The 13,084-nt window shown below is 44.0% G+C and overlaps 2 protein-coding genes across 2 annotated transcripts; one reads left to right on the forward strand and one right to left on the reverse strand.

Annotated features, from left to right (window-relative positions):
- Nucleotides 1-900: 900 nt before the first annotated feature.
- MYCFIDRAFT_175385 (uncharacterized protein) lies at nt 901-10,459 on the reverse strand (the record flags this gene model as incomplete). Its single annotated transcript, XM_007929165.1, has 5 exons — nt 901-914; nt 9,821-10,060; nt 10,090-10,132; nt 10,156-10,373; nt 10,414-10,459. The coding sequence occupies 5 exons, from the start codon at nt 10,457-10,459 to the stop codon at nt 901-903; spliced, it is 561 nt and encodes a 186-aa protein (XP_007927356.1).
- Nucleotides 10,460-12,094: 1,635 nt separating this feature from the next.
- Nucleotides 12,095-12,400, forward strand: MYCFIDRAFT_122413 (uncharacterized protein; the record flags this gene model as incomplete). The annotated part of the gene is made up of 1 exon (XM_007929166.1): nt 12,095-12,400. A coding segment is annotated over one exon (306 nt), but the record flags the coding sequence as incomplete, so codon positions are not given.
- Nucleotides 12,401-13,084: the final 684 nt, after the last annotated feature.

The raw sequence follows: 13,084 nt of genomic DNA on the forward strand, positions 1-13,084 counted from the left end.
TTAACGTACGGAGCGGCGCACTTCTAGATATAACCTATTTAAGCTATACTAACTTATAGCGCAGATTGCCGGTCTTATAACCGCGCTATAGCGTTTCCCGAAGACTGTTTAGAAGTAGCAAGGATGTCCTCGTAGGACTTGTAGCTAGTGTTTCCGATATAACTAGTAAATACGACTCGGTTGCCCTTCTAGTTAGTAATAGTTCCCTTCTAGAAGCTATCGTCGTAGTTGCGCTAGATACCTCGGGTTATACGAGACTATAGTCGACCTAGAATAATTAGCGTATTTAGGTCGGCGGCAATCTAGAAGGTAAAGGAAAAGTATATACCGAAGGCGTCTACTATAATATTATAGCAAGTACTTACTAGCGTAACCTCCCTATTTACTCCCTATATACCGAGGGAAATGTCTCTATTTATTAGTAGCCTAAGTTGTTTAGCCTAACGCTTACTTATAATAAGTAACTCCGAACTATTATTAAGCATTGCTAGTATCTATTGACTATAGCTCCCGATAGTAACTTAAATATAGATAGCGGGAACGACGGCGAAGGAACGGGTAACTGCGGAAAGGTCTATATTATTAGGGATAGAATAAAGTTCCTTAGGTCGAGGAGGTCCTACTCGACCGATCTATTAACTAGTAAATCGGACAGCCTTAATAGAAACTGAAACTAGAGTAGGGTCGGGATTATTACTATTCCCTCGGCCTATCTCCTTAACTCCCTCTTCGTTAGCATTATCGATAGTCTCTTAGTTCTCGTAGGTTACCGATTCGCCTTCTACTAACTCTTAGGCACCTAAAAACTTAGGAAGGAACTATAAGGAAGAGACGTCGATATAGTCTTCCTATCCCTATTTTCGTCGGAGGGTAGCGAGATCTTTTATAAAGGTAGCATCGTTAGGGATTCGGCTCTAGAACAGGTTAGTAGGCAAACCGTACGCTAGTAGCTCTCCTATAGATACATTAGACTTAAGGTCTAGGAACTATAAAGCCTAGAAGAGAGCGTTTGCCTTTGTATCTAAGGAGTTAGCTAGGCTAGTACTATACTTTTTTATATACCTATTAAAGCGAAAGCTCTTTAGGTCGGATAACTTCCGCTTATAGGCAGGTAGGTTAGCTAGCCCTAGGGTACTACTAATGTCGGTAGCAATATCTTCTATATCGACCTCTAGAGTCTCTAGGACGACTAGGCTTTCTATAGGTAGGGTACTAGGTACGGTGCTAGATCGGGTAGCGCGGTCTATAGCTATCTAGAGAGTCTTAGTCTTAGCGGTTAACTCTCGCTATTGTTTAGCCTTATCGGCCGCCTTGTTCTTTAGTACCCTAGTAGGGGTAGCCGCACTAGGGCGAGTAGGGTTTTGCGGGCTCTTGCCCTTGTTCTAGGACTAGGTTTAGGACCTTATAGCAGCGTAAACATCTATACTGTTCTTAGTAACCGCGTAAATATTAGTAACTACGTCCGGGTCCTAAGAAACAAAGTTAACCTTAACGGGCTCGGTAGTACCGTTACTGCTTCGCTCCTTAACCTGTTTAGCCCTAACCTTCTAAGTTTCTCGTTTAGTAATAGCGGCGAGGGTACTATTACTAGTCTCCTTAAACTCGATTTTTCCGCTATACTTCCTTTCTAGAAGGGCTTTTAGTTAAGGCAGTTTTAGGGCTCTTCGATCCTATTCGAAGTCGATCTTATCGTTAGTGTCTATATAGTAGAATCGGCTATTTACTTGCTTAACGAGCTTCCTATTAAGAAGCTCTTTCTAGATAGGGCAAGACGATTAGATATGTTTAAAACTACTATATATCTAGCACTTGCTATCTAAGTTAGAATAGATCTTCCGTATAGCGTAGACATCTACTAAAGGGGCTTTAGGATAGTTAGGATCTAAAACCTAGTAGACTAGTAGTATATCGCCTAGTATAGTAGCATTAATAACTTCCCTAACTAGCTATAGTGCTTTCGCATTTAGGTTAAGTCGGGATAGGGATTTAGCTAAGTCCGCAACGTCTTATAAGTGTTTAGTAATAGTAGGCGTTACGGTCTTAGGACTACTTTGCGATTTAGGAAGGAATTTAGGTCCCTTGCTTCCTAAGGCTTCTTTCCTAACCTGCGCTAGGTTATTCCGGTCTTTGCTATAGATAAACTTCCTCGTATCGGCCGTACTATTAATATCGGCCTTAATATACACTAGGACCTCTTTATATTTCCTAAAGCTCTTAGGATCGGCCTCGCTTAGCTTATAGCGACGGAAGATACGCTAAGCTATAGGCTACGGCAATCCCTAGAGGAGTAGCCTCGTCCGCTAAGAGTTTTCGAGGTTACTCTATTCGATGCCGTCCGCTAACTCGACAAATTTACGGATATACCCCTTTAGGTCGTTATCCTTAGTACGTCTTACTAAGCAGAGGGCCTCGAGCTACGCGCGACTACCTTTAATACGACGGCTATCGCGCTCTCGATACTCCCTTAGAAAGGCTAACTTAAAGGTCTCCTAGTTAGTATTAGACTTGTCGTCCTTCTCTAGGTAGCTAACTAGGGTTCTAAGGGTTCGGTAAAGCTTAGTAGCAGTAGTCCTCGTAAGGGACCGGATCTTATACTAGTTAGACTCCCTATCGAGCTTATACTTAATTAAGCCTTCCTTAAAACGCTCTATATATACTATAGCGTTCTACCCTTCGAATAAGGGATTTGTACTGCTCCCTAGTTCTAGCGGGCGACGTTTGTTTTAACGGAGAAGCTTAGTTTGCTTCTCTATTATCTTTATAAGGATAGTATAGAGCGCCTCTAGCGTAGAGGGCGTAGGAGGCTTACTTATATTAACTAGTCGCCGCCTAATTTCTTCGTTAATAGGATTAGGGGCGTTCTCGGATTTAGAAGATTCCGCTAATTCTTAATACTCGTTTTCGCTAGAGCTAGAGCTTATTCGATTGTTATAAAACGATTGAAATAAAATACTATATAAAATAAATGCTATATAAAGGTGTTTTTAGTATACTTTAGTTTATTTGGTTTGTTGTAATGTTGCTGCGCGAGAAAATAGTATATTAGGCTGTTTCTCCTAATGCTACCCCTAGGGTATTATTAGGATTTAGCCTCCTAGGGGTCGCCTAACTGCCTCTAGGAGCTTAGTTTAGTAAATTTCGGACAAAAGCCGCTCGGAGGAAGAGACTGCAATCTCTGTTTATACCTAGATCCTAGAAACTAGCTCGTATCTCCTTTACCTAGGCGAGGGGGCGGTAGCCTTCTTTTTCTAGTAGAAGGCTAAGTACTATCTAAGCGAGGCTACGAATCCGGGAACGCCCTACCCGATTAATAGGGGACTCCCCGGCTATCCGACCTACAATCTGTATTTACTATTAATTTGATAGTCTTAGTAAACTAAGTAAGGCCGATAGGTAATTAGTCTATCTCCTCCTTAGGCGGGCGGTAGCTTATCTCGAGCAAGCGGTACTAAATAGGTCTTCGACCCGAAGCCGAGTCCTTAGAAGCTAGCTATAGTCGCAGACTAGGCCCTAAGCTATAATAGTCCTAAGGGTTTGTAGCTTTTCGGGGTTAAAGCGATGCCCTCGTTAAGAGGTTTCTCTGCTTGTCGTAATAGCCCCTTAAGATACTTCGGTATCGTCTGTATTATAGGCTCTTATCGTGCCCTCGCTCTAGTTATAGCTATTCGTGCCCTAGGACTACCTTCGATATACCCGAACCTATTAGATATAAAGAGATAGCCCTACCTTCGGCTCTAATAAAGGACGGAAACTAATACTACTACTACTACTACTAGTAGTAATAGTATAGGCTACTAAGGGTAATATAACCTATAGCAATATAGGCAGCTATGTTTAGCATAATAGGATAATAAGACGGTTGCTTAGGCTAATAACTAGAGCCCTACAATATAGGTATTATAGAAGTGTAATATAAACAATGTACTATACGAGGTTAGTGCTCTATCTACGATATAGAAGGAGGCCTCTTATATAGGCTCAAAACTCAGCCTAGGTATATAGGGCCGGTTACTAGCTAATACTAGGCAGGATTAACCCGGAGGTTGCCCCTCTATAGAAGATCCGAACAATCGAATATAAGCCTTAGGCCTACCTAGGTTTCAAGCTAAATCTAAGCCTACGAGGTATAGTTAAGGATATAATACGATAGCGTGTAAAGGCTAGCACCTTAGAACCTTCCTATGCCTCGTATCGCAATCTATACTTCCTAGTTTAGAAGAAGACAGCTCCTAGGGAACTAAAGAAGTACCGTCTAATTAACGCTATATAAAAGTTTAACGCAGTTACGATTAGAGATGCTAACCTTCCTCCGGAGACTAATAGGTTCTCGGAAGCCTTTACTAACTGTATTGTAGCCTTACTAGTTAACGTTTTCTCGGGCTACGACTAGATTCCTCTTTACCCTAATAGCCGCGACCTTACTAGTTTCGAGACACCTCTTAGGCTATATAGACAAACTACCCTCCCCTAAGGGGCAACTAACTTAGTAGCCTAGTTTGTTCGTATTATAAACTAAGTCCTCGCGGCCTATATCTCCTATATAGCGATGCCTTTCCTCGACGACATCGGTATTAAAGGCCCTAAAACTAGGTACGATAATAAAGAAGTAGAGCCTAGCATCCGTAGGTTCTTTCTCGAATATATCTAGAACCTCGATAGCGTCCTCTGCGACCTAGAGCGAGCTAATCTAACGGTATATAGGGAGAAGCTTTAGCTCCTATATAAACGAATAAACATTGTCGGGTTTGTAACCGATAAAAACGGCCGCTATCCTAATAATATACGGGTCCTAAAGATAGTATCCTAGCTAGATCCTACCTATTAGAAGGATATCCGAACCTAGCTTAGAGTAGTCTCCTACTTCTACATCTAGGTCGAGAACTTTGCTTTAGTATATAAGCCCTTATACGCCTTGCTTAAGAAGGATACTAAGTTCGAATAGACCCTAGTTTACTAAGCGGCTAAGGACAAGGTAACTAAGGCACTCGTTAGCGTACCTATACTTACGTCTATTAACTACTTAGAGGGAGCGGGTTTAATTATTATTACTATCGACTCGAGCGGGGAAGGCTATAGCGAGATACGAATATAGTATAACTATAAGAAGCTATCCTTACGTTATCCTATTAGGTACGACTCCGGGCTATAGAAACCAATCGAGGCCCGATACGATGCTAGTAAGCGAGAATGCCTTAGAGTCTATAAGGCTCTAAAGAAGTTCTAGCTATAGCTCTTTAGTGTATTCTTTCGTCTAGAAATCGATACTTAGACGCTAGTCTATTAGCTTAACCGTATAGCCTCCGACCTACCTAACTCTGCGATAGCTCGGTAGGTTGCCTAGATCTATTTGTTTAACTTCGACGTCTTCTATGTTCCTAGGAAGAAGCATACTAGACCGGATAGCCTTTCTAGGAGGCCTGCTATAGAAGAGGATATTGCCGAAATAATAGAAGAAGAAGATGTCGACGCGGTTATTAACCGTACCTTCTTCGCTACCTTCTATATTAATACTATACTAGCGATCGCTAGGCCTGCTACTAACGACTAACCTAGCAACTAACCTAGTAACTAGTCCGACGAGAACCCTACTACTAACGATAACGACTAGGCTAAAGCTAAGGCGGATAAACTAGAGAGGGATAATATCCTTAATAGGGTCTACTCCGACGACTCCTATTATATCGCCTACTTCCTAACCTATACGAAGAAAGCGCCTAGCCTATCTAAGAGTTAATACTATCGGATTATTTGCTATTCTCGACGGTTCCTAGTTAAAGATCGAATCCTTTAGCGATAAGCGATAGTTAATGCACCTCTCTAGCGTATTATTAACGACCTAGCAGCCTAATAAGAGATCCTTCGTTCCGTTTACGATAAGCTCGGCTACCGGGCGGCGGAGGGCACCTTCGATGTCCTTCGTCGGCGCTACTAGTAGGACGGCGTATAGGCTAATGTCTCCCGCTACTATAAGAGCTATCCTAAGTGCAATTTTAGGAATAGCTACCGACGTCTAGGAGAGCTACGTATTCCTGCTACCTAATTAGTCGGAGAGCGATAGTATAGCGATAGGGTCTATCTTAGTCGTAATAGTAGCTTATATATTATTCGAGAGGGTCTTTCTCGATAGCCGGAGGCCTATTATTTCTATAAGGGCTACGGCGCTATTAATGCTCGTAATATAGCTACCTTCCTATTTAAAGATCTATTTTGCCGCTAGGGAACACCTTACGAGATTATCTTAGATAACGCTACGAACAATATAGCTAAAGAAGTTTAAGTACTACTTGTTTTATATAGGGCGAAAAACGTTCGTATCTCCCCGTACTATCCCTAGTCGAATGCTATTACTAAACGTAGTTATCGGTCTTTAATTAATACCTTGTCTAAGATAACTAATAGAGGGGATAGGTTAGTTCCTATATCTACCCGGGTCCTAGCCCTTCTCTAGGCGGATCGAACTACTATTATTAATACGACTAGACTTACGCTAGTAGAGCTTATAATTGGGAGGGACGCCGTTCTTCCTATTAAGTTGTCCTATCGTACGTATAGCGTTTACGATTAGGGGTCTGTTCGCACTAGGGTAGATCTTCTTACCCTACGGGCTAAGGCTCTTAAGGATATAACTGCGACTTCTTAAGAGGGTCTTGCTCGACAACGGCGCCTTCGTAAAGAGGCTAAGCAGTATTTTAATAACTATAATGCTATTAATTAGGAGCCTCTAAAGGTTAGCGATATAGTTCTCCTATACCGGTCCGAGTTAGAATATAGTTACTTCTATAAGCTAGCCTTTAAATAGAAAGGGCCTTATAGGGTATAGCAGGTCCTTTACGATAGTTCTACGTATCGACTTTAGGAACTTAATAGTGCTACCTTAAAGCACTCGTACCCCCGGGCTAACCTAAAGAAGATCGTCGAATTAAGAGAGCCTATCCGCCCTCCCCCGACCGAGAAGGAAGTTAATACCTCTATAGACTCTCTACCGACCTTAGATACCTATCGAGAGGAGGATCCTACCGCGATTATAGATCCTGTTCTACCTAACAACTATACGTATCCCTAGATACGTCTTAGTAAGCTATTAGGAATAACTTATAAACAAAGGGAGGGTTATATACGTATTAATTGCGCGTAGAGCATTTCCGATATTAATTCCGATAGTAAACTAGACTTCTAGCTATCTAACTCTAACTCCGAGGAGGAACTCGACTAGTCTAGCGACGAAGACCGCCTAGAATTATAGCTAGATCCCGAGACTAAATAATTGCTTACTCTTCCTTACCTCTACCTACCTCTACTGCGTTACTTCCTTGCTCTTATTAATCGTTCTCCGCGCTATTAATGCAGTACTGCCCTATACCTTTAGTCCTTACCTATTATCTGTTCCTACTAATGTTTATACTCTCGTTTATTGCTCTTAGTTTATCTTGTTATTGTCTTTTGCTTTTGCCTTTACCTTCGATTAATGTTGCTATAACTTTATTCCTTCGCTCTTGTTTCCTTAGATAGAACTGTACGAGGCGTGTTTTCCTAATAATACCCTAGGGGTAGCATTAGGAAGATAGCCGAACCTAACCCCTCTACCCTTCTAGGACTACTTCCCTCTAGCTTCTTAGACTCTAGCGACTACCCTTAGGTATTAACTATAATAGGATACTCTACTAGAGACTGTTCCTACCCTAATTAGTACTAGTTACGCAAGACAACTAAGAAAGGGAGGTTCCCTGTCCCTCTCCCTTCCTATCGCTTAGATAGATATAGTAACCTAGGCCTATAGCCTCTAAGAATAGGGACCTTAGGCTATTAAGCTTAGTATTTAGAAGGAGGAAGAAGGTAAACGTACGGACTACCTTTACGTACTTGCTAATATAAAAGGTAATGCTATATCTATAACGGTAGTGCTATAGGCTAATATACTAACGAATTAGCTACGCTAGGCCTAGGCGACTTGCTCCTCGTTACCGAGTATCTCTAGAGAAAAGCTAATACTACCCCGGGGGTATTATTAGTCCCGCTAGCCTTACTACTATAGATTTCTGCTAGGGACTTGAACTAACTAGTTACATTTCGAGCGCGCGAGAGTCTACGATAGCTAAAGGTTACTAAAGGCGCTTAGTCGCTACTAGTAATTAGCTAGATTAATTGTTAAACTTTAGCCTACCCTAATAATAAAGAAGTCTCGTATATAGCTTTACTTTTATATATAGCCGTTATCCGTTTGCTTTACTAGCGCGGAATATACGGACTACGTTACCTTCGTATACTATTTAAAGCGAGCTTCCTAAGCGTTTTCTTCTACTCGAATACTAACTAACTCGCTACCGCCTAACCGCCCCCCCTTCTATCTAAGCCCTTTAATTATTATTATTAAACAACGAACACGTTTTACAAACTCGTTTCTAACCCGCTTCCGCTTCGGTCGACTAGATATCTTCCGGCGCCCCGAACCTACTAGGCGCTAGTAGTAGTAGCGACCTACCTATTCCTATTAACCTAAGCCTAGCCGCCCTAGTTCTAATTAAAGCCTTAGCCGGTAGCGCCTTAGCTGCTATAACTAGTCTCGAGTACTGCTTCTAGATTGTTACCGCCCTCGAAGACCTATAAGAGAAGATTAAGAACGCTCGTACCCTACTACGCGTTATTAATAGGAACATCGAGAAGGCTACTATCTTAATTGCGTATAGTATAAACAACCTACGTTAGTCTATCGGTAAGCGTATCTTTAAGCGCGACGTTCTTAACGATATAGATATTAAATAAGCCTTTCCTATCGTCTATAGCCTCGAGATAGCCGGTACCTAGATCCGCTTACGCTTTAAGACCCTCGATTAGGCCTTCGAATATTAGGGAGGTCCGAGTAGTCTTCCTAAGAGCCTTATTAACTTCGCCTATAGTAGATAAGAGCGTACTAAGTAGGTCTCTTCGTTCGTTAATAAGTATCTAGTCCGTCGCTAAGGCGCCGAGTACCTTTCCCGTACTATAATCTATCGTATATCTACCGCTAGCAAGAAGGTAGGTAAGTAGTCGCTTAACTTGTCCTTTGCACTTAACGACTTTATAATAGCCTACTAGAAGCGGTATAACGATACGATTGTCTAGGTCGATCTTAACGCCTAGACTACTAAGGATCTACTAAAAGAGAAGGGTTGTCGTATTAATAGTATAGGCTTTATTATTAAAGGTTAAGAGGCTCCTATCGTTAATATTCTTAAACGTAAGGTTCTTCGGCTAGAAACGGAGGCCGATACTACTACTAGTCTTGCGCTCGCTATAGAGATATAGGCTAAAGATCGTCGCTCGACCCGTAACCGCAAGGTCCCTTAGGTAGTTAAAGACGAGCGCGCTAAGGCCGAAGTAGCGCGTTAGAAGGCACTATACGCTCGCTAGGCCTTCCGTAAGGCTACTAAGAAGTATAGCGCTCCTTCTAGTACTAGTACTAGTACTAGTACTAGTGCTAATACTAACTATAGTAACTCGGATGTTAATATGCTAGATACGCCGCTAGAAGACGTATTCTCCGAAGGCTCCTTTAGTAAGCGTAGGGATAGAGGCCTCTCGCCGGCCCTATTAACTAAGAATATCTATAGGTCTTGCAAGGGCGACTCTATTGCGCACCTTATTACTAAGATCGATATAGTTACTAAGGCCGATATAGGCAAAGCGCCTACCGCCCTATCTATTTATTAACAACTCGACGACCTTAGCAAGCTAGGTAAAGAGCGGTTTACTGTATATACTAACTATATTAAGAAGGCCGCTAAGGTTTATAGTCTCTATACTAGTACTAAGACGAATGTTCTAGTTAGTCGCTTACAAAGACCAATAACGGCTATACAAGCAGAGGAAGTCGTTTCGGCCATGTTGACAGAAGACGCAGAGATGCTGAGACGAGTCAAACTGTAGAGAGGACTTACACGGTTCAAGTATGCACAGCTGCGTAGGGCGGTAAGGCGCATAGCAAACGCAAATTGCAGCCATGCAGCCTTTCGTTGATGCAACATCGTGCACTGCAGATGCTGCCGAATATGAGGCGCCCAATTGATCACATCAGGCCCAGGAACTTACCTCTGCTGAGGCAATCTGTGTTACAGTGGAAATGCTTTGTCCGGTTTTGAAGACGTTGTGTTGTATCCTGGACCATGCACGATCTGCCACATTCATGGTTACTTTGTTACTTTGAGAACCTGCTCCGTTCTTTTTTGTTAAGCGCCTGTGAAACCACAAAGGAGCTGAATCCGGGGCGACCGGTGAAGTCTCAACCACTTGGGGCTGCAGGTTCCCCGCTCCGTGCCGTGTGTAGAAGTGCATGTGCATCCGTGGCTGTGCGCAACCAATAGTTCTAATGAGAATCAAATGCTCCGTGAAGTCGTCAGCTGGTCGATTGGATGGCCCCTAACTTAGCCGATTGTCCACCTGCTGCAAGTACGCATGAGCTTGGGTCATTCCGGGCGACAGACATGGACGATGGCTTTGTATAAAGGATGAGCAATTGTATCTCATGGTAGCCACTGATGAAGGGATCGAAGGCATTGTTGCTGCACAAATCAACGACATGTTGGTCGTTGCGAACTGGACAGTTCGCAGTGCGCAGCGCTCACGGAGCTTGGACTTTTCGTGTTCGGTCAAGGACGCAGAGGGCGGTGCCTCTATTGCCTTCGGCCCGCTCTCTGTATGCCTCGTGGCGTAAGGCAACGGGGTCCGCAGTCATCAAAAGTGTCATAGGCTCCTAGCCTACAAGCTTGTAAGCTCGTCAGGCCCTGAATACTTCGCTCGTCTTATTTTATATCAGCGAGTTGGAATAAGAAAGCTCAGTCCCACGTCTCATCATAGCAAGGATCCCACGAGTGCTACAAAATCCGCTATGGTCTTGCCACTGAACGAAGAAACGGCAGGTATCGGCAGTCTTGTCGGCTTCAGCGCTAGCTTATTCAAGGCTTGCGTCCAAGGCCTAATCCTTCTCAGCAAAGCCCGCAATCATGAACGTGCTGCATCTGGGTTTAGCCTCATGGTTGATATCGAGCTTTACAAGCTTCACATCTGGGGAGATGAGGTAGGGGTGGCGCGGAACGACCCAACACTGATGGTAGATGCTCGGCAAGCAGAGCGTGTGCCCAGGGTCTTGGATCGTCTCCATGAGCTTATCACAGATCTGGGGAAGATCAAAGCAGTCTACGGCTTGGAACTCGAAGAAGCCGAAGGCCAGCCACTCAGCCAGGACGAGGCCGAATCTGCGTTTCGTCGCCTACGGATACAGGCTGAAATCGGCAGCCAGACCTGGCTATTGAACACTCTCCAACAAACAGTGGTGCCATGGAAGGTGCTTCAGTGGGTGACGTTCAACGAACTCAAAGCGCCCGTATTGCTTGACTCGATCCGAAGTCTGGTTCGCAGATTGCAGCAGGTTCTTGACCCGTGTCGTCAGAGAAAGTTCGCGAAGGCTGTGGACGTGATCTTGCGCAGCACGGTGCTGAATACTGTCAATGAACAGGATCTTGAGTTGATTGGTCTGCTTGGTGAAGCAGCGCCAGCAGAGGGCAGAGTAGCTGCAGCTGCGAGATTGAAGAAGCAAGGCTTACTTTTGGGTATCGTGGACAATCGATTGCCACCGACTGCAAGCAGATCCAGGACGGACAGTCTACTTCCATTACCTCAGCGAAAGCCATCATATCCCCCCATAAGCCAGTTGTATTCCTATAAGGACCTCGCACGAAAACGACTTCGTCCCGAGCGCCTGCAGTACGACGATTGCGATGTGTCCAAGAACCGTTTTCTGGCACACTATGCAAATGCTCCGGTGCTTGTCGAAAAGAGAAGCGAGACGGGAATCGACAAAGAATTCCAAAGAGATCGAGTGATCAAGGTTGCAAATTTCCTTGCAGACCTTGATTCGTCTTTTCATGGCCTGCCTTGCCGAGGTTATGTCAGTTTTCTTGACCAATTTGCCTACGTTTTCGACCTCCAAGGAGTGTTGAAACCATCTCCAGCACCATCAATTCCACAAAGGACATCATACAGGTCGCTTCGAAGCCTTTTGGACAGTGCGAGCTCGCCATCCCTGAACCTTCGAGTAGATTTCGCTGTCCGGCTCTTGGAGACCTTGCTGCAGCTGCACACTTCAGGCTGGCTGCACAAAGAGTTCAGGTCGGACAATGTGCTGTTTTTTCGAGACTCTGCTGAAGATCCTGGCGCTTTTCTGCGCTCCAAATTGCGCGTTACAGGCTACGCTCATGCACGCCTTGATCGCCCTACCGAGCCCACGGAGCCTTTGCAATCGGAGCTTGAGGCGGATCTCTATCGCCATCCAGCTTGTCTGCGTCAACACCGAGAGTCTTTCCAACGCGCGTTTGACATGTTCAGCGTCGGATGCGTGCTGATTGAGCTGGGTCTTTGGCGAAGTCTTTCATCGCTATGCTGCACTCTGGCTCCGAAGACGACGAAAACCCAGCCTGTCGACTACATGAGGCTTAGGAATAAGCACCTATTTGCTACTAGCAACCAGTCGAAGGTCGTTGTTGGCGAGGTAGTGCTCCAACAGCTGAATGCAGCTGCCGGACGGAGGTATGCAGAGGTGGTTAAGAGCTTGTTGCAATCGTGGGCGAATCCTGCTGATTTGCTCGAAGTGGAGGTGGACTGCCTGGCAAAACTGAAAACTATGGCTGATGTGCTTGAGTACGACTAGACTGTCGTCCAACCATAGTTGTTGCTTCTCCATAGGAAAGACTATAATTGCATTAGCGAATACAGCTACGCGTAGTGAGCTGCGGAGATTGGAGTAGTAAACAGGGATTAAATTTAATCGCGCACAATTTGCCGAGGGCTACCGAAAGTTCATTAGTTGGAGTAGTTAACTACTCTAAGCCCTACTTACTACTCGTACGACCGGATTTACTATACCTATATCGTAGTTTACTACTCGACGCTACGATTTACTATATAACTATCCTATTTACTACTCGCCTATCCCTACCTAAAACAATATCGTATATACTAGTTTAAATACTAGTACAAACACTACCAACTAGTAACTATACTAGTTCTAAGCTTTTAACTAGTTTTAGTTTTTATACTTAGGTCTAACGAGTTA

The sequence above is a fragment of the Pseudocercospora fijiensis genome (assembly GCF_000340215.1).
Source record: "Pseudocercospora fijiensis CIRAD86 unplaced genomic scaffold MYCFIscaffold_5, whole genome shotgun sequence".
NCBI classification, from domain to species: Eukaryota; Fungi; Ascomycota; class Dothideomycetes; order Mycosphaerellales; family Mycosphaerellaceae; genus Pseudocercospora; species Pseudocercospora fijiensis.